This window comes from Cuculus canorus, chromosome 4 (genome assembly GCF_017976375.1).
Source record: "Cuculus canorus isolate bCucCan1 chromosome 4, bCucCan1.pri, whole genome shotgun sequence".
Taxonomy (NCBI): Eukaryota; Metazoa; Chordata; class Aves; order Cuculiformes; family Cuculidae; genus Cuculus; species Cuculus canorus.
This window is the reverse complement of record NC_071404.1, coordinates 32,732,238-32,751,510: the sequence shown is the minus strand read 5'-3', so window position 1 is coordinate 32,751,510 and position 19,273 is coordinate 32,732,238. Positions and strand designations below refer to the sequence as shown.

Genomic DNA, 19,273 nt, shown 5'->3' with positions numbered 1-19,273 from the left:
AGATTAGGGAAGAATCCATGTATAATGTGAAATGCAGCTTCTGGGACATATGAAACGTAAACCTAGTCAGATGTTACAGTCTGTACCATGAAGGGCACATCTTATAATGCTGAGTTTGCACCTTAATCTGGTGGGGGGGAGTTCAGATTTATTTGGAATTAGTTGCATAACAGCCATAATCAAATCACTTTGTCATTTAAAAATAAATAGTAAGTTTACTTGCTTAATTAGTCCTGTCCCACTTTAGCATATGTGGAGCAAGGCAATGTAGACTGCTTACAGTCATTAACTAATGAGCTTTCGGTATGTCCCTTGTGCAAGACAATCCACATTTCCACACTGGAAATTGCTTTATAATTGCAAAAGCACAGCTAAATCCCCTGGATGTCTTTCCAGAGCCTGAATGCCTATACCTGCTGTTAACTAAAATAAACAAAGCTGTTTAAGATCAAAAATCCCAACAACTTTGTCTTACTGTGTTTGTCTTAATGTAGAAAAAATGGTGAATGTGGTTAATTACTTGTTGATCTAATCTTTATCTGTCACTCTGACAGCACTCGTTCTGAAGGTTGTCTCAAGCCCAACGAAAAGTTTAATCTTGTTACAGATAGAGACATCTATTTTTAACATCAGTTTCCTGCCTCCCCCCATGCCCGTTGCCCTTTGCGGTATAACAGAAGCCAAGATGAGTTCACTGAAGAAATGTATACAACTGCTTGCAACTTTGGGATTTAATTTAGCTGCTTTTTTTTTTTTTTAACAGAAAGACCAAAGAATGAAAATGAGTGTTTCTTCATATTTATTTGCTGTACACTTAGTTGAGGTACCTCACAAACACTGGGAGGGTGGTCTGATTTTTTTTGACATTTGCTGTTTCTCCAAATCAAGTAAGCAACAGCGTGTTTTTTCTGTTTTAAGTTTAAAGAACTTACATAGCTTTCCTAGTTCTGCTGTGGAAAAACATCAAATGGTTGCAAAAAAAAAAAGCATGTAAGCAACAAGGCAAACATACTTTTTTATTATTATATATTATTATTTATTATTTTTTATTATTACTGCATAGTCTAGTTCTACAAAGAACAGGTTTGGTATTTTAGCTTCCAGCAGATTTTTACTGTTAATGTAAATACAGAGAGTCCAGTTTTTTCTGACCTTGATAGCATAAGGCATTAAAGGAAAGATAAAGCATTTCTTTGGGTGCTGACATTTAAATGCCAAGAATGTCATATACCAAGAAAATTTTACACCTCTGCAAAGCCCTGTATCATTTCAGAGGAAGAAAGAATGCATTTCCCATGTTGAAAAGCAAAATGCTGGCAGCTCATGAGGACAGGAGAATCCAGGAAAGGAATTTGGTTCTGTCAAAATCAAGCAGTAGTTTTGGGACACACGTGCAAGTGGGTTTGCATGAGGATCAGTTAAAAGTTAAGGCTTTGCTTGGAAGCAAAAGTCCAGAGCAGTACCCACAGATGTCCTGGAAAGTGTCTGCCACAGATCATCAGACGGACTTTCTTCTGCTTTTGGAGGACCAGACAGGCTGGTGAGAAAGGCACACCCAAGTTCTCCCAGCAGCAAAACCTCTCATCCGTTGCACCAGAAGAACAAGATGAGCCAGAAAGAATAATGTTCAAAGACGTGGCAGAAACCACAATTTATGCGTTTTATAAGAAACTCCTTTTGACTGTTAAGAGAGTCTGGAAACCTGATGTACCAATTGGCCAAATACTGTGATTGAGAGGCGAGCAAACCATGCAGTTGTGCCAAACCAGTATTTCAGAGCAACATAACTTGTGGTATCAAAGATTTTAGAGGTCTTCTGTAGCTCAGCCTCAGCTTGCTCCCACACTCTGTTACTTAGAGGAGAGGACAATAATTATAAAGGAGTGTTAGTGGGTTTATATGTTGAGAAGCACTGTACTTGGGACGCTTTCTGATCTACAGTGAATCAGCTCTGAATTACATTAATTTTATATCAGTCAGCCTCTCTCAGTCTATTTTCTTTTGCAAAGTTTGTTCTCCTAGTTCAAGGGTTATGCATGAGCAGTAGAAGAATCCCACTAGTGAGGCTGCCTCCATTGGATATTTCTGCGTGTAAGGTAAGTCCAATGTTAAGGCTTGCTTTGAGAAAGATAAACAAAACAATTTTCTTTTTTTTGTCTGTGGTGAAAAAAACCCAACAGTTCATGAGCCCCAAGTTTTAGCAAAGTGCTGAAGTACCATCTTGTTTTTAAAGCGGAACTTTAATTCAGGTACCTGGAGGTGTTTGGATTAGACGCAGCATTTTCTCAGGCTCCGCCCACCGTCTGAATTACAGCAGTATTTAAACCTTTGAGTATTTACATATAATTTGCACCAACTCGGTTCCTAAAATACTACATCTGCATTACTGTAAGAGGTGTACGTCCACCATCATCCTAGAGCTGGAAACGGCTCTCTTAAGATAGGCCTGTCCAGCTGCAGCAGATGTGCCTTCTGCATGAGCCAAGGGGGGGAGAAAGGGTAGAAGCAAGTGGGTGGAGAGGGGGAACCAGGAAAGGAAAAAAGGAGCGGGCTATGAGCCAGTGTCAGAGAAAAGAGAAGTAAAACAGAACAGGAAGACAGCCAAGAGTGGCAGGCTATGAAGATTTGGCAGCTGCAACAGAGTCCTCTACTGACCCCATTACTCCCTAAATTCAGCATTCCTTTTCTGTCATCTGAAACTCCAACCAAAATGTGCCTCCCTACCTGCAGCAGCCTGTGTGCTCAGGAACTGCTGTTACCATGTGCCTTTTTTTTAAATCATGCTGGCAGGCAGTAGATCTAAACTGATCCTTTAAAAAATAATTATTATCCCAAGCAACCATTCTTTAGATTTAAAAGCAAGCTAAGTTACATTAAAAGTATACTAAGGCTGTGAAGCATCCAGAAGCCAACGAGTGTAGCTGCCACTCATTCCCCTTCTGTTTTGAATGGGATACAGCCTCTTTGATCCCAAAATTCCTTTTTCAGAGATTTCTTGTTTACTCACTGCACAGGACTGGCTGCGTTCTTGTGATGAATGGGGACGGGATAATCAAGTAGAAAGGCTTTCAAGATAGTAAATAAGATAATGCCTTGCAAGAGAAAGAATGGTGTTACACACCTGGCAGTTTTAAGTACCTTCTGGGACAACTGAGTTCTCTCCCCATTTTTGCTGCACAGGCAACACAGGAGATAGTGTAGTTTGGCCAGTACCCAGTCTGTGATACCAGTGGTTGTAGCTGGGAAGCACTGATCATAACAGCAATCAACACAGAGGGAACTATGCTGCAGTGATATAAAGTACTGTAAAATATATCCTATTTTTAATAGGCCTCATTTCATGCTCTCAAAACTATCCAGCAATTTTGGTTTCAAATTTTGTATCTCAGAGCTCCACACAGGCGCGGTATCCTCTGTCTTTTCTAGGTATCAGGAAAATTAGAACATAAACTAATCTGAAAATAGGTCTAAAGCCTTCAAAGTTTATTTGATTCAATACCAGCACGGCTTTAAGGATCACGGAATTAGCTAATACAAGGAGAGCACCATAGGAAAACATATTAGAAAGCACCATAGGAAAACATATAAGAAAAAATAATCATCTTAGTGCAAGGTTTGGATGATTCACAAAATAAGCAGGGTTCCGGGACACACACTGGACGCTGATCATTAACGTCCCACACGTTGGCTGAGGCAGAGACTTTGTGAAACGGCCAGCATGGGGAAAAAGAAGAGAGATGTGATTGTGTTATTAAGAGCCTTGCACATAGAGGGGAGCAGGCTACATATGGGCATTTATGATGATCCTGGTGTTTTCTAGTTTTGCAGTGCTTGAATGAACAAGCTAGACAGCTGGAGATTTTATTTTTTAAACTAAAGCTCAGGTATCAGTTGGTGTGGAGAATGCAGGTTACAGAAAAACGTAGTTTCCACGTGTCTGCCTGGAGAAAGGCAGAAAAGCAGCTGTTGGGCCTGGAGAGGACAAGAAGACAACTTATAACAGCTCCCATTTGCCCAAGATGGACATCACAACCTCCTAGCAGGTTGTCTACAACATCTGGTCTGCCAACAAGTAAAACATACTGCATTTGCTCTGTTGGAGTCTCAATTATACTTTTGCCCGCCAAAGCAGTGACCCACTAGTTTTCTCCTTCAGCCTCTGCTACAGACTGCTCCGTTGATCAGCTGCCTCCTTTTCGTCAGGCAGCCTGTGAGTGCAAGGCATGCCCATACCGTTCAAAATAATCGTCTCAGCCACCCAACTGAGTTTGAAATGAAGCCAGGCGACTTTGCTTATCCCCATTTCAAGCTCCCATTTTCAGTAATGTCTCTGTTACACAACATTGCAACAACAGACTGGCACAAACCTTGCTTCCCACGGCCCTTGATGCCAGGGCTACCCACAGGCAGAAATACCTGCTCAAACCACGCTTCCTGGGTTCTTTCTTTTAGCTTTCCATTTTCACTCCTGCTCTGAGCACGCAGGACAAAGGCAGCACAGTAGGATCCTGTCCAGAATTGTCTCCCAGACACCAAACAGGCAGACACGTGGCTGAGTGGTAGCTTTGCTACATGTGGATTTACCTCTGCTACGTGTGAGTTAACTGTCTTTACCAAACAACCCTGGAGTTGTCAGCCACAGCTTGCACAGGTGCTTGTGAGTTTGTTTCTGAAAGACGTGGCACCAGCCAGACCATCACTCTCCTCCATTTAGAAAGCTGGTTTGTGTCCTATTGTTGGCTGATTCCACATCTCCGCACACAGGCTGGGAACTGTCACATGAATAACAGTGCTGCAGTTAAATGACACAGTCCCTGTTCAAAATGCTTGGCGAGGAAAACCGTAAGTATTATTCATCGTAAACATGTCCTATAGACTAAACACAACAGGTACCAGCAAGTAGTCTTGCTGTTTTGCATTTTCCAGTGTAACACGAAAGCAAAGAAACATACTCAAGAACCGCTACATGGAATGAGGTGTACGAATGAGGTTTGTCTGCTTAAATTGATCTGTATGAGTATTTTAAATTTCCAGTTGAAGGTTTATGCCAATTACACTTCTTAACTGTGGGTATCTGCCGAATAGTTTCTTATTTAATGGCACAAAAAAAGAGTAGTAGCAGAGTTTTTCACACCATAAGACATGCAACCAATCTCTGCTACTATAAACCACAAGAAAAAGCAGAGCTAATTTCAGGGATTTTCTAAACTGCAGTCTCATACTTTTGAAGTAGTTTGACACCTGAATTCTTGCTACAAAAATCTGAGGTTTCTTTTCTGGTATTGAATATTTCCCAGAGTCACCACCTTCTCTAGTGCTGTTTACATGCCAGTCCCACAGCCTGTCCTCTGCAGACAAGCTCCTGCACCTTCAGGGCTCTCCATGGACCCACATGCCAGGGAAGTTGGAGAGTCAGAGTCCCAGCAATAAACTGCAGTAGCAAAAGCACAATAGAAGCACAATGCACGCTGCAACACGTACCAAGATGACCTAAGTCACAGCTCTACAAAACACCAGCCTCCACTGCACATACATAAAAAAACATAAGAAGGACACCTACATCTGAGCTGGAGTATGATGATTGCCATCCTAGTAGAATTCAGCTTATTAACCCTGGACGGTACAATGTTTGACAACCTGATTTCAACACTGTAAACACAGATGCTTAACCCATAAAAGGGAATAGGAGTATTCATAACTTTTATCTTCTGGATAAATAATACAGTGAAAAAAAAAATCTTCTGTTTTCCTTTTGAATATATAAACCACCTAAAAAGATAAATAAGTGAAAGTGCAAAAACTAGTAAACCTCTAAATTCCAGACTTTTCCTTGCCAGATATTGAAGTTTCTAGGTTTATTTGCTTATGAAAGCGTCTAAACACAAATTATGTACATTACTTACACTAAATACTTGGTTTGCAACAGCAACAGGAAGAGTTAATTATTATGTTACTTTCAGTCTGCTAAAGTCATGCTAATGAAAACACTAATCAAAGATTGCAGTCATTTGCATTTTCAGTCCTTGCCTGCTGTAGGTGGATGTCATTGAGCAACAGGATTTATAACTTTATCATGATGCAAGGTGTGTAAGGTTGAATTCATTCAGTTGCTAATGAAATGTGATCTGGGGACTCTTGCTCCAGCTGGGTGATAATTAGGGCTTATCACAGATAGGTCTAGGAAAAGGCTGGGAAATACTTAAGCTTGTTTTGCAGCTACTTTGAACCCTTAGGAAAGGGGTGATTCTTCTACAACGTCGGCCTGAAATTTTCTGCCTATCCAAGAGAGGTAATGGTTTTTAAAAGGTTTTTAAGTTTTTTACAAATGGGATGGTTATAAGAAGTCTGACAAAAGACTACTTTAATCAATCTGGTTTAGTGTCTTTTAATGTGTGAGATGAGTAGTTTGCCTTCTCAGGCCGCTCAAATAAAATGTTAATGAAGCAACTGGCTTCAGAGAAATCTTGCAGAACTTGCTCTATATGTTGCCTGTTAACTTGAAATACTGCTTTTGATAGCTGCCTGCCAGCACAACAAGCAAATCTGTGTAGGTTTCTCAAAGCAAAAAGAGGATCCTAAAGGTAGTTCCTGATTCTGGGGAAAGGAAAGTGTTGCATTCATCTTTCCTTGATGAAGATTGTAATGCTCCACGTTAACTAACTATAAGCAGAAGGGCCTCTCAGGCAGCTAAGTTACTGAATAATCTTAGAAATAATCCATGTAATAAGAAGGTAGCTCCTACTCTCATAATAATGAGTACTTCAAAAGCAGGTAAAGGTAGAAACTAGGCTGTGACTCCTAAGGTATCTTATCCGTACATGCTATCAGCTAGGAAAAAAAGAAAAAAAAACCCTACATGAGTAGTAAAATACCCGTTCCCATAATGCAGGCTTTTAGCCAGCTGCAGAGCAGATTCCTGTTTAAAGCCCTTCTGTCTCTGCAGGGAGCTGCTCCTCTTCCTCCTCCTCTCCTTGATAAGGGTGGTCTCAAACTCCCTAAGGGGAACTGCTGCCTGTGAACTGAAAACTACACAACAGCTTTTAAAAATTGGCAGTTTTTCTTAATTGCAAGGTTTTTAGGTTTGGTGATTGAAAGATGCAGAGGCTTTTCAAAGTGGACTGGAGAAATACAAGCTCAAACATACCAAAATGCTGTAGACAAGGCTTTCAACCAATGTTGAGTTTATATAGATTTTACTATAAAATAGATACAATTTTGGTTCTTTTGCAGCTTGAAGAAACACTTTTCAAGGGGTTTGTATTTTCCATGAATTCTTTATTTGAGACAAATTCAGACATTTTTGTAAAAGAAAGCCATTTCCTTTTACATTAAATCAAAGGTTTATGGGTGTGGTGGTTGGTTTTTCTGTGGGTGGATTTTGGTTGTTAGTGGTCACTGGGGTGGATTTGCTTTGTTTGGTCGGGTTTTTTCTTTCTTTCTTTCCATGTGTTGTTTACATGGTTGTAAGACTCTGGACCAGAGAAGCATTTAACATCAAAGCGCTCAAAAGCACTTCAGCGCAGTCCAGACTTCCTAGCGCTTTAGCGTACTGCTTGCTTTAGAAACGCAAGTACACAATGCAATTCTTGGATAAGAAGTCATCCAGATAACAAGTAGGTCAGCAAAACTCAAGCTTATAGTTCAGGTCCTTCTTCCTTAATGAGTTCATCTACTTATCACGCTCCCTTTGAAGTTATTTCATTCTGTGTTTGGCTTGGGGCAAGATATACAGTCATGAGACTGGTTCTTAATGCGAGTCCTTTAAGTGTCAGGGTTCTGCCCCATGAGCTAAGGACTACATGCAGAAAGGTTTTTGTTCTTTTTTTTTTTTTCAATAGTGCCTCAATCCAACTGTTGTTCATATAAAACCGATTTGCACAAAGGGCACTTCAGCCCTTCCTGAGATGCTCACCCAGACGTGATTGGTACTGTATCCCGTATGGATACTGTGGCTGCCCATGACGCCCCTCAGTGGGGCTGGACTGGGTCACAGTAATAAATACATGATGGTCACTTTCCTTTGGGCCCGTCCTGGAGGCTGCAATGCCTCCATTCTGTAGGCTACTTGCCCACTGTGTGGAAGAACGAGTTCAGTGATCCTCAGAGCCTGAGGAGACTCAAAGACATGCTCCTGACCGCTGGAGCTGGCTGAGGACACTGTCCTCCTTTATATTGTGCAGTATTAGCCACTGCACAGAAACAAATTCAAAGTTTGTGAGACTGGAAAGAGGAAGAAAGAGAAGTCTTTAGCATAAGTCAGCATCTTTTTCTGTGGAAGAAGACTGACGTTTGTCTGTGTTCCAGATATCTCGTGGTTTATGTTGAAGTGTCCCTGGGGTTAAAACACTGGAATGTAGGCGTGGGATTCCAGCCCACAGCCCTGGAGCAAGAGCAATAAATCTAAGCTGTCCTGCACACTTCTCTGCTCTCTGGAGCTTCTTGACTGTTCTCAGTACACTGAAATCTCCTCTGCATACCTTTATCAGAGAATCACAGGATGGTCAGGGTTGGAAGGCAGCTCTGGAGATCATTTAGTCCAATTCCCATGCTAAAGCAGGTTCACCTACAGCAGGTTGAAAAGGAGTGCATCAATGCAGGTTTTGAATATTTCCAGAGAACGAGGCTCCACAACCTCTCTGGGTAGCCTGTTCCAGTGCTCTGTCACCCTCACAGTGAAGGTGTGTTTTCTCATGTTTAGATGGAACGTCCTGTGTTCCAGTTTGTGCCCATTGTCCTGTCACTGGGCATCACTGAAAAAATCCTGGCCCCATCCTCTTGACACTCACCCTGTACATATTTATAAGCATTCATAAGATCCTCTCTGTCTTCTCTTCTCCAGGCTAAGATGACACAGGTTTCTCAGCCTTTCATCGTAAGAGAGATGCTTCAGTTCCTTGATCATTTTGGTGGCTCTCCACTGGACTCTCTGCAGTAGTTCCCTGTCTTTCTTGAACTGCTGTCCTCTGTAAGAATTAAGAATTTTGTAGCCTATTTTCCTAGATACCTTTTGTGGGTTTTTACACAAGAGAACATGAATATTCCAGGTGTAATCATTGTACTTAAAGAGTAGGTAACCTTTGGTATCTATTGCTACCTTCCCCATCCCCAGGTGGAGGTTAAGGTTTTACATTAATCCATTGATTGAAGACTCTTGCAGAAGTGCAGCACAGCAAATGACCTGCCTTATACCTGTCTGTGAGGCTAAGAAAGGTTTGCCAAAGCTCACATCCCTTCTGTTTGTTGTACAGCACTTCTGACAGTGGTTCAGCTCCTGATGGAAGAGCAAAACATTATCACAGAGGTCCCAGCAGCCCTAAAGCGCCTGGCCAAGTACATGGTGCGTGGCTTCTATGGAGTAGAGTTCTCCTTGGCCCTTGATATACTGATCCGCTACTCCTGTGTGAAAGAAGATGACTTGTTACAGTTGCTCAAGTATGAACGTAAACAACTGCGTGCCATACTCAACACGCTCAAGGCAGACAAGTTTGTGAAGATGCGAATGAGAGTTGAAACGGGGCCTAAAGGGAAGAGCACAAGGCACAATTACTATTACATCAATTACAAAGTGCTAGTGGATGTGGTAAAATACAAGCTAGACCATATACGCCGGAAGATAGAAGCAGATGAGCGGGATTCAACTACCAGGTCTTCTTTTAAATGTCCATCTTGCTCCAGCACTTACACGGACCTAGAAGTCAATCAGCTCTTTGATATATTTACAGGTATGTTGCTTACTTGCTTTTATCTTGAAGAATAACTCTGGACAAAATTGGCTCCCGTACAAACTTTGCAATAAAAGCATGTTTGTTAGGACATACTACTTATTTGCTAGTGGACAAGGACCTAGAACAGGGGTAGCTGGGAGCTGATAGTAAGAGAAAAAATCTTTCTCTGTAGAATAGGCCAAGCAAGAGGAAGAACAATCTTGAATATATGAGCTGGGAGCTGGTAACCAGGTTTCAGGCCTCAGCTTTACTGGGACCAAGACGCTTAACCGTGTTGAGATTACTCATCCAAGTCTCGTGAGTCCCACTTCCTCATACAGAAATGATACTACAGTACTTATTTTAATGTGGTTTGAATTTGTGAGTTAATCCATATGTGCAATCACTTCTTCTGATGATGAACATATTGCAGCTCAGCGGAAGAGGTAATGTGTTCTGTCACTCCTGTGCTGGAAACAGGGAAGCTCAGGTTCTTCCCAAGGAAACACAATACATTTATAACAGAAGTGGAATCAGAGCTGTGGGTTTCTCCTTTTTAAAAGAAAAACAAGTACTCTCTGAAGATGAGTTAAAACAGCACCATACTGCAATACAATGTGCACAGTGATTGGGTTAACGTCTGGGTCATGGTATAGAGAGGATGCCAGAACCAGGGAGAATGAGCTTTACACTATGTAACTAACTTGAAATCTCAAAGGTGAAGTTAGTGTACTGTCAGTCAGGAAAGTCACCCTTTTGTTCTAAGTGGAAGGACTTTGCCAAGTTACTGAAATGCAAACATTGAGGCTGGTGATATACTTTAACAGACTATGCATTAACTTTTTCTTTCTTTTTCGCTTAAGACATAAATGTAGGTTTTTAGCATGTGCTTTCACTCTACGTGAGTCTTTTAATTTTAGAACTCTGAACAACAAAAAGCAGATGCTATTTATGCTTGCAAATGTCTTTTTCTTGAATTATGAACTAAGGAAAAGATGAGATCGGAGAAGAAAAAAATAAACCTTACAATCTGATAATACTTCATGTCTGGCCAATTTAATTTCCCCCAATACCAATATTTCTCTATTGCATAACAAGTGTGTGAATATTGGTCCTTCTCAAAAACCAGCTTGTGTTTTATAACTTCAGTTCCTAGTTAATGTCAACAAATAGATAAAGTCTAGTGCATTCAGAACATTTTGGTAGTTGTCCAGGCTGTGATTTCCTAACAAGGTTCTGGTCATCTTTTGCATCGTATGAACAGGAGTATTTCCAATTTGGTTAATGTTGCAGAGACTTTGCGCTGCACTTACTGCCACACTGAAGTAGAGGAAGATGCCTCAGCACTTCCTAAGCGTGATGCTCGAATCTTGCTAGCAAAATTTAATGAGCAACTTGAACCTATCTTTGTGCTACTGCGCGAGACCGAAGATATTGCTCTGCCATATGACTTACTGGAGCCTCTGCCAACAGAAATACCAGAATTATCAGGAAGGTATAAACATAACCCTATAACTTCTGATCGATGCAAAACTCCTCAACAATTTTCCAGTTGTAAAATCTTTGAAATACTGAACTTGCAGCCTACTTTCTACTACATTCTGCTTTACTCACTACTGGCAGCTGTTTAATGAAGAAGCCTGTAGTTTTTAAGGCATTCTAAATTATTGTTACGCATCTATAGTTTTATTTTTGCTGCTTTTTATTTTAAGAGTCATTAATTTTCTAGATTTCTCCTTCAGCTAACGTATGTAGCCCTTTCTGTGAGAAAGCAATGTTTTCCTATCACTGCTTCATCCAGTGATGCACTACTGAAGAGACCATGCAAATGTCTATGGTTTAGAATCGCTTGCCTCCACGATGAGGCAATGGGGAATGCAAATCTTGTTAATACAGAGCACTTGCTAAAGCTCGTCTGCTAACCAAGCATCCTGTTTTGTCTTTTTTTGAATGGGAACCGGGGTATTCTTGCCTGAATGTAACCTGTCCAAAATCTGTGACATTTCATTCAGCTTTGATCAGGTGGGTGCGAGTGTGCTGGAATCCTGCAGCCATCCTGAAAAATGGGCCAACAGATGTTCCTCTTTTGGCAATATGCACACCCAAAACTTAGTTATTGATGTCCAAGACTCTGAGCCCAAGAAGAAAACAAAAGAAAAAGCCGTTAAAGAGCAACCTATATGGATGTCTCAGGGCACCATGGAAGGAGAAACAACAGCCACCAACAATAGTGTCGGTAAGTTTTACGCATTGGCAAATACTTAAATTCAGTAGCTTTATTACTCTTCAATATAGCTTTCCTACCTGAAAATGTAGTGAGCTTGGTTTAGAACGTAGAGTAATGCTTCAGTTCTGCAGTACTGGCTATTGGACCTTAGTTTATAAAAACAAGTTTTTTGACTGATTTCGGTAGTGTTCCTAAAGCCAGAGATCAGGTACCAGGTCATGAAATTTTTGGTTCTAACTGTGCAGTAGCATTAGTCTTAATCTTTGAAGTGGAAAGCTCTTGGAAGCATCTGCACTTTCCAGAGAATTTGAAGTATAGGTAAAAAAGATCCATTTATGTAGAATGCTTGTGGTAACTGGAAACTATTGGTACTTCTAACACTTAGTATTGTGTATTTAGGAGTAAATGCTACTGAAGAAAGTGTTAAAGAAACTGTCACTGATAATGAAATCATCAAGACTCTTCTGATCCATGAATCAAAGTCATTGATCAATCAGTCTCCTGTTGTCATAAGCAAACTACCTGAATCGGGCAGTGGTACGAGCGAGTCTGAAGAAGATGCCAAGCACTCAAGAACAGGAATGAAAGTGGCAGACAACAATACTGAACAAGAGGAGGAACCAGAAACAGAAGGTCTCATTTTAATGGTAGCTGGTCAGCCTTATTCGTATGGCGAGGTTAGTGAAAATCCAGCCCTTGTTTCTCTCATGACAAATGAAGAGAAAGAAGCTTATATAAAAGTAGGCCAAGAAATGTTCCAGTCTGTCTTTGAATAAATACTACTGTACGAATATGCAAACTTGCACAGAAGGGGTACAGGCAACTTTTGAAATAAATAAGACAGTTAATTTAATAGTTTAACTTATGTTCTTCAAAGTTTACCAGTAAAGAGTTAAGTTTTGTTTGAACCCTTTGCTATTATGCAAGATGGTATTGCTGTAGTAGGTAACTAGAGCAAGAACAACCACAAGTTACTGTGGTTTTTCTGTTGTCTTAATGCTTGGACTCTTTGAATGCTGTAATTAGTTTTGAAGCATAAATTACTTCAGGATACAATGGGATCTGATTAAAACATATATTAAAAGGAGATGTTTGAATCTGTTATAAGAAATCTATTATCCCACCTTCCTCCTAGGACCAGCAGATACTTCCATAGTGAAAATGAAATTCCATGCCTATGTGCTCTGTTGTTTTGTTAGGTCATTTCCTATGCAACGCTTACAGACAGATCTTCATACAACTTCTCTCTAAGGGAAGAGCTATTACTAATCTGTTTTAGCTATAGAAGAAAAGCAGCTCTGGCCTCAACTTGCATCTTTACAAAGAATTCAGGTAATTATTTTTCTTACTGCTCCACAGAGCTGGCTCTGGAACTGCAATGGATACTGCACAGTAAAATATAACATTCATTTTAGTGCAGATTGGTAAGAAAGCAAGCAATGTATCAAGCAGAAGACTCTGCTTCTTTCATTCATGCACTCTCCTGTCCTCTTTTTAAACCAGAGGCCACGAAGATGATCAGAGGGCTGGAGCACCTCTGCTATGAGGACAGGCTGAGGGTTGGGGTTGTTCAGCCTGAAGAAGATGGAAAAGGCGCTGGGGAGACCCCCTATAGCAGCCTTTCAGTATCTGAAAGGGGCCTACGAGAAAGCTAGGCAGGGACTTTTGACAACGGGCATGTAGTGATGAGGCGGGGAGAATGGCTTTAAAGTGGAAGGGGGGAGATTTAGGTTAGACATTAGGAAAAAATTCTTCACAATGAGGGTAGGGAGGCACTGGAACAGTTTGCCCAGGGAAGTTGTGGATGCTTCTTCCTGGGAAGTGTTCAAGGCCAGGCTGGATGAGAGCTTCAGCAGCCTGGACATCCGAGGCCAATGGCATGAGGTCTAACAAGGCCAAAGGCTGGGTCCTGCACTTGGGGCACAACAACTCCATGCAGTGCTACAGGCTCGGGGAAGAGTGGCTGGAAAGCTGTACAGAGGAGAAGGACCTGAGGGTAATGGTTGACAGCCGACTGAGCATGAGCCAGCAGTGTGCCCAATGGCATCTTGGCTTGTGTCAGAAATGGTGTGACCAGCAGGTGCAGGGAGGTGAGTCTCCCTCTGTACTCAGCACTGGTGAGACTGCACCTTGAGTACTCTGTTCAGTTCTGGGCCCCTCACCACAAGAAGGATGTTGAGGCTCTGCAGCGTGTCCAGAGAAGAGCAACAAAGCTGGTGAGGGGGCTGGAGAACAAGTCTTATGAGGAGCGGCTGAGAGAGCTGGGGTTGTTTAGCCTGGAGAAGAGGAGGCTGAGGGGAGACCTTATCGCTCTCTACAACTACCTGAAAGGAGGTTGTGGAGAGGAGGGAGCTGGGCTCTTCTCCCAAGTGACTGAGGAAAGGACAAGGAGGAATGGCCTGAAGCTCTGCCAGGGGAGGTTCAGGCTGGGTATCAGAAAAAAAATTTTCATGGAAAGAGTCCTTGGGCACTGGAACAGGCTGCCCAGGGAGGTGGTCGAGTCACCTTCCCTGGAGGTGTTTAAGGAACGGGTGGATGAAGTGCTTAGGGGGCCTGGTTTAGGGAGTGTTAGGAATGGTTGGACTCGATGATCCTGTGGGTCCTTTCCAACCTGATGATTCTATGATGGTGTCCCTGCCCATGGCAGAGAGGGGCTGGAACTAGATTATCTTATATGGTCTCTTCCAATCAAAACCATTCCAAGATTTTTCTCTACTACCATTGAAAAACACAATCTACTTGAAGTGAACTACATATGACCTGAAGGACTGGTATCAGAATGTAAGAGAGCTTAGCTTCTTCAGCAATTCTACTATTTTGTGCACTTTCAGACTTTTATTTTCCATTGCTCAACAGAAACACAAAAATCTCCCCCCTGAATGTTAGGAAAAGCTATTTTACTTTAAGGGTGACTGAGTAGTGGGGCTAGAGAGGCTGCAGTCTCCCACTTTGCAGATATTCAAAAGCCACCAGGGTGTAGTGTTGAGCAACCAGCTCCAAGTGGCCCTGCTTTAAGCATAGGGGTTGGACAAGAAAGAGTAGAAACTATGACCAAAGAAATATCATTTCAGTGAATTGTTAATACACACCAAGGCAAGAACTGAGGAAATGGCATGTGCTTATGCTATTTCTTGAGTTCAAGAGATTTCTCAAATATGCACAATTCTTCTTGTTCCACTTTTTCTATCCTCTTCTAGGTCTACTGACTGATTCTCGTGTCAGTGAGTAAAGCTTACATTTTGTTTCATTTTCACAGGTTTGCCTCTGTCAGAATGTATTTCCTCTGTCCTCAAAATTGTAAAGTTTCATGAGTTTATAGCCTGCTCTGTAACTAAACTGCCTTCAAATCTTTCAGTATACTTTTGACTTTACAAAGCAGAACTCTCGTCATCAATTTTAAAATTGACTCATACAACCCAGAGAGACTCAGAATAAACTAAAAAAAGAATTCACAGTGAAATTACACTAATTTTATTCAAACTTCAGGTATATTTAGGCTTCATTGTCACCAGCCTCTCTCCCACAGCAGGTAGCCATATTATTACACTAAGTCCAAAAGGAAGACAATCCTGAATTTTATGATGACCATCACTTCTGCACAGCTTTGAGAAAAGCCTTGACTTTAAGGTAAGCAGATACACTGAACGAGCTGTTTCTAGCTCAGTTTTATTACTTACTGTTATTAACAACTCTGATGTGAAAAAATAAAGAATTTCTTTTTCTGGTTCAAGTTTTCTAATCTTCTTTTCTACAATCCTAATTTCACTTTTGCTGTGAGACTTCATTAGGTGCTGACCTGAACTGTTTGTTTTAAACATTAACTCTAATTTCCTAAGTTTGTCTTCCTACATGAAAACTCTTCACAACGTCAAATACTTATGAAACAGATTCTACAGGCTTTCAATTGCAGCAATTTAAAGTGTTAGTATGGAAGGATGCTAACATTTTCAGACAGGTTTATGCTTCTGCAATTTCGAAGTGCAAAGCAAAAAATGCAGAAAAATACAAATGATTTCTGTAGTTACACTATACTAGTACAGAGTATGTACTTCAGCTAAATGTGCTGATTTCAATGACTTCAACAAGCCATGGACAGAACTTTTTTTTTTTTTCTCTCTAAGAGACCAGCTCTACACAGGCTACAAAGGCAACATGTAGTATGTATGTGCCTACACCTCAGATCTGTAGATAATGGAGAAACTTAATGGGACAAGAGTCTTTTGTCCCAGGAAAGTTAGCAGTGTTTCTCTGAGGAGGAGTAACCGGCGTGAAAACACTTCAAGTCAATTAACTTCCAACAACAAACTCCACCTACTATTTTGTAAGCCAGAGGAAAATTTTTCAAAAGACAAATTTACAGACAAGTCCAAACTTTATTTAAAACTACAATTTGAAAATTACTAAACAAGTCACAATAGAAAAAGATTAAGACAGAAAAGGAACAGTGCAGCAAAACTGAATAGAAGATGATTTATTTCCAGCTGTTCAAACTGCCACAGGCAGAAGTTGCATACCTATCCTAAGAGGCAGCGTGTCAAAAATTTTACATTTTTATACACTTCCAGAATGCTGGGGAAGTACTGCTGATCTTCCATATGCATTTGTATACATAGAGTTTATAAACGCAGATATTTTCAGGTTATCTTCATGCACTGTGAGCTCCAAACAGTTCTGTAAAATAAAGAGTATATTCATCATTTTCCAACAGCTACAAGGCATTAAAGACAACTCTTGAACACAATTCAGCTCTTCATAAGTGTTCATTTAAAGCACTTTGATTAAATATTTCCTCCTCACTTTTATTCATAAGCATTTTAAACCATGGCTTATACTTGAACAGCTACAGCCATTCCCCATCACAGATGAAGAACAGCTTAGCTGCTAGCTACCATTTTTCTGTGGCATGGCATTCTTGGCCACTGGTCCCACACCAGGCTTATGCATCAGTCTTTACGAAACTTATGACAGACTTCTAGTATAGCTATGACAACCAGAATGGTGATGGGCAGTGAAGGACATGGAAGGAAAAACGCACCTTCCTTCATTCTATATTCTGGAAAATCTAATGTTGCCACTACAATTGGATTTAAAAAAGCATTTTCATCAGTTTATACTATTCGAGGAACTGTAGCTAGCTACACTATCAGAAAACTACCATCAATATACTCAGTTCATGCATTTGTATGTGCCATTATTGAACTCTCTACTGGAGAACTATAAGCCTAACAATAGAACAGAAGCCTCTAACACCATAACCTATGTCACAATAACAACATTATATCAAACAAGAGTTTCTTTGACCTGCATTACCATGAAGTTTTTGTAGCTGCATTAATACCATTTGCATGCAAGTGACCAATCTTTATTGCTGTCATACACCGGGGTTTTTTCCTACCTCGTGGTATGCTTTAGATAAAAGAATACTCTTTTCCCTGATAAGATATTTTATTATTTAGAAAAGTCTCAAACTTTTCTATTACAAAAGCACTGAGTACTCTGTCAGCAAATTATACTGAGCATTATTAAATCAGGTAATATTATTAAACCCCATCTTCTGTAACAAGAAACAATAGTATTCCACTTTAGTAAACTTTAAAACCATTAAGTTACCACATGCACTTTAAATAAGTTAATTTGTATCACTTCATTAGCCACAGAATCTAACAGAAGTATATAGAAGGGACATGGAAGGCAAATTTCCTTCATACCAATACATCATTTTCAAATGCATGATAACAAAAAACCATAATTCTTTCAGCACGACAAAAACTGCTTACTTCTTACAGTGATAACGATATTTAAGTTCTAGGCCATTTCACAGAGTTTTCCCAATAGGTGTAAAGGATTTATAAAATATTCTTTACCGGGTACTTTCAGAATTTGGGCATCTCCTACTAATTCTTGATCTGGAGCTCCATCTCCATCCAGCAATTCCTCAGACAAATTGTTGGTTTGGGCCTCCATTGACATTTTCTTCATTAAATCTGCCTTTGTAACAGATAAAGCAAAACTCAAAATTCTGGATAATTCTTATCCCTGTCTAGATAATTAAGACATTTAGGGTGTGCACTTCTAAACAAGAGCCCCAAAAATAGCAAAATACCTCTGAATACACTGCAAGTTTAAGGGGCAAGTCTTCAACTTTAACAAAGTCATCTTCGTCAGATTTTTGACTTACATTTCCAGAACCAGCCTCCTGTTAAAAAAAAAAGTGACATTTAAGAGAAAAGTGCTACTTTGTTTTATTTTCACTCCAAAACCAGACTTTTTACTACTGTAATAAAGCACATTGAAAAACAATGCCCGTATCAAATCTGCAGATGAAAACTGAGCAAGACTAGAAACTAGAAGTATCACTGAAATAGAAAAAAAGCTATTTTCTCTTGAATGAATCGTAACTGAAATACACGCACATATTCATTCACTAACACAGGTGACTCTGTATCAGGGCTGCCAGCCATGGAGCTTTCGGAACTCGCAGCAGATGATTTGTTTCCTGCACATGTTGTATCTAGCATTTGAGTTTCATTTACTGGTAAAGATGAGCTTGATTCTTCTGTTTTCATACTGGCTGTTACAAAGGGTTCTGGAGTACTGACTGTTAAAGGTGGTGTATCTTCCACGACATTGAGGTAATGAGGCAAAATTGTAGCCACGTCTTGTTCACCTAAAACCACAAAGCACATTTTAACTAAGCAGAAATAATAAAAGACGCTGAGTGTACAAAAATCCCAGATTATTGCTATTTTTTTACAAATTATTATTCAAAACTACAAATAAGCAATGAAAGTCAATTAGTCTGAAATAAAACATCAGTTACTAGTAGTCACATACATTGATTTATCGGCACTTACCGCAAGACAGTATCTGACTTTAAAAGCTGTTAATTCAGAAATTTTCAAAGAAATATCCCACAAACCAACCCAAAACTAACTTTTAGAACTATACAACCTGCCATAAAATAGTCATTCTTGGTAGATGGAGATATAATACAGAACAATAAATTCCTTAACATTTTGCTACATTCTTGTGGCAACAAAGGATCCACTCAAATACAGCTTTTAGTATTAAAAAAAAAAAAAAAGACCAAGAACAAACCCAGTGTTTGCAACAGAAACACATAAGAAAGGAAAGCGGTAACAACAGCTAGATTATAAGTAACCTTCATATCACCCTGCAGGGTTTTGCCTTCTGATAGAAAATTACTTCTTCGTTCTTAATCAGTTACAAAATAGCATTACTCAGAGAAATAAATCTTTAAAATAGAAATTGATTTCAATTGCTAGTAAGTGGTAGTAGTGGAAAAGGCACATACTAGACAAATCTAGGCTGCAACAATCAG

General features: G+C 40.1%; 2 protein-coding genes across 11 annotated transcripts in view; one reads left to right on the top strand and one right to left on the bottom strand.

Annotated features, from left to right (window-relative positions):
* Positions 1 to 8,761: 8,761 nt before the first annotated feature.
* LOC104067122 (general transcription factor IIE subunit 1) lies at positions 8,762 to 13,581 on the top strand. Its single transcript, XM_009569830.2, has 4 exons — positions 8,762 to 9,722; positions 10,998 to 11,199; positions 11,717 to 11,940; positions 12,331 to 13,581. The coding sequence occupies exons 1-4, from the start codon at positions 9,275 to 9,277 to the stop codon at positions 12,705 to 12,707; spliced, it is 1,251 nt and encodes a 416-aa protein (XP_009568125.2). The 5' UTR covers positions 8,762 to 9,274; the 3' UTR covers positions 12,708 to 13,581.
* Positions 13,582 to 15,409: 1,828 nt separating this feature from the next.
* Positions 15,410 to 19,273, bottom strand: part of PCM1 (pericentriolar material 1) — a 45,282-nt gene continuing 41,418 nt past the window's right edge. For 5 of the 10 annotated variants that reach the window (XM_054064831.1, XM_054064827.1, XM_054064826.1 and 2 more), the window contains 4 exons: positions 18,345 to 18,598; positions 18,035 to 18,127; positions 17,796 to 17,919; positions 15,410 to 16,602 (listed from right to left, as the gene is read on the bottom strand). In XM_054064831.1, the coding sequence (XP_053920806.1) occupies positions 16,577 to 16,602; positions 17,796 to 17,919; positions 18,035 to 18,127; positions 18,345 to 18,598 (497 nt within the window). In that variant the 3' untranslated portion in view covers positions 15,410 to 16,576. The remainder of the gene's footprint in view (positions 16,603 to 17,795; positions 17,920 to 18,034; positions 18,128 to 18,344; positions 18,599 to 19,273) is intronic. The other 5 variants (XM_054064834.1, XM_054064833.1, XM_054064835.1 and 2 more) reach the window with 2 other exon arrangements.

What these genes read in the sequence shown, in the direction of transcription:
- LOC104067122 (XM_009569830.2), top strand. Translation starts at nt 9,275, where the DNA reads ATGGAAGAGCAAAACATTATCACAGAGGTCCCAGCAGCCCTAAAGCGC. An exon ending in ATACCAGAATTATCAGGAAG is followed by an intron (nt 11,200 to 11,716) that starts GTATAAACATAA and finishes CATTTCATTCAG; the next exon opens with CTTTGATCAGGTGGGTGCGA. An exon ending in AGCCACCAACAATAGTGTCG is followed by an intron (nt 11,941 to 12,330) that starts GTAAGTTTTACG and finishes TTGTGTATTTAG; the next exon opens with GAGTAAATGCTACTGAAGAA.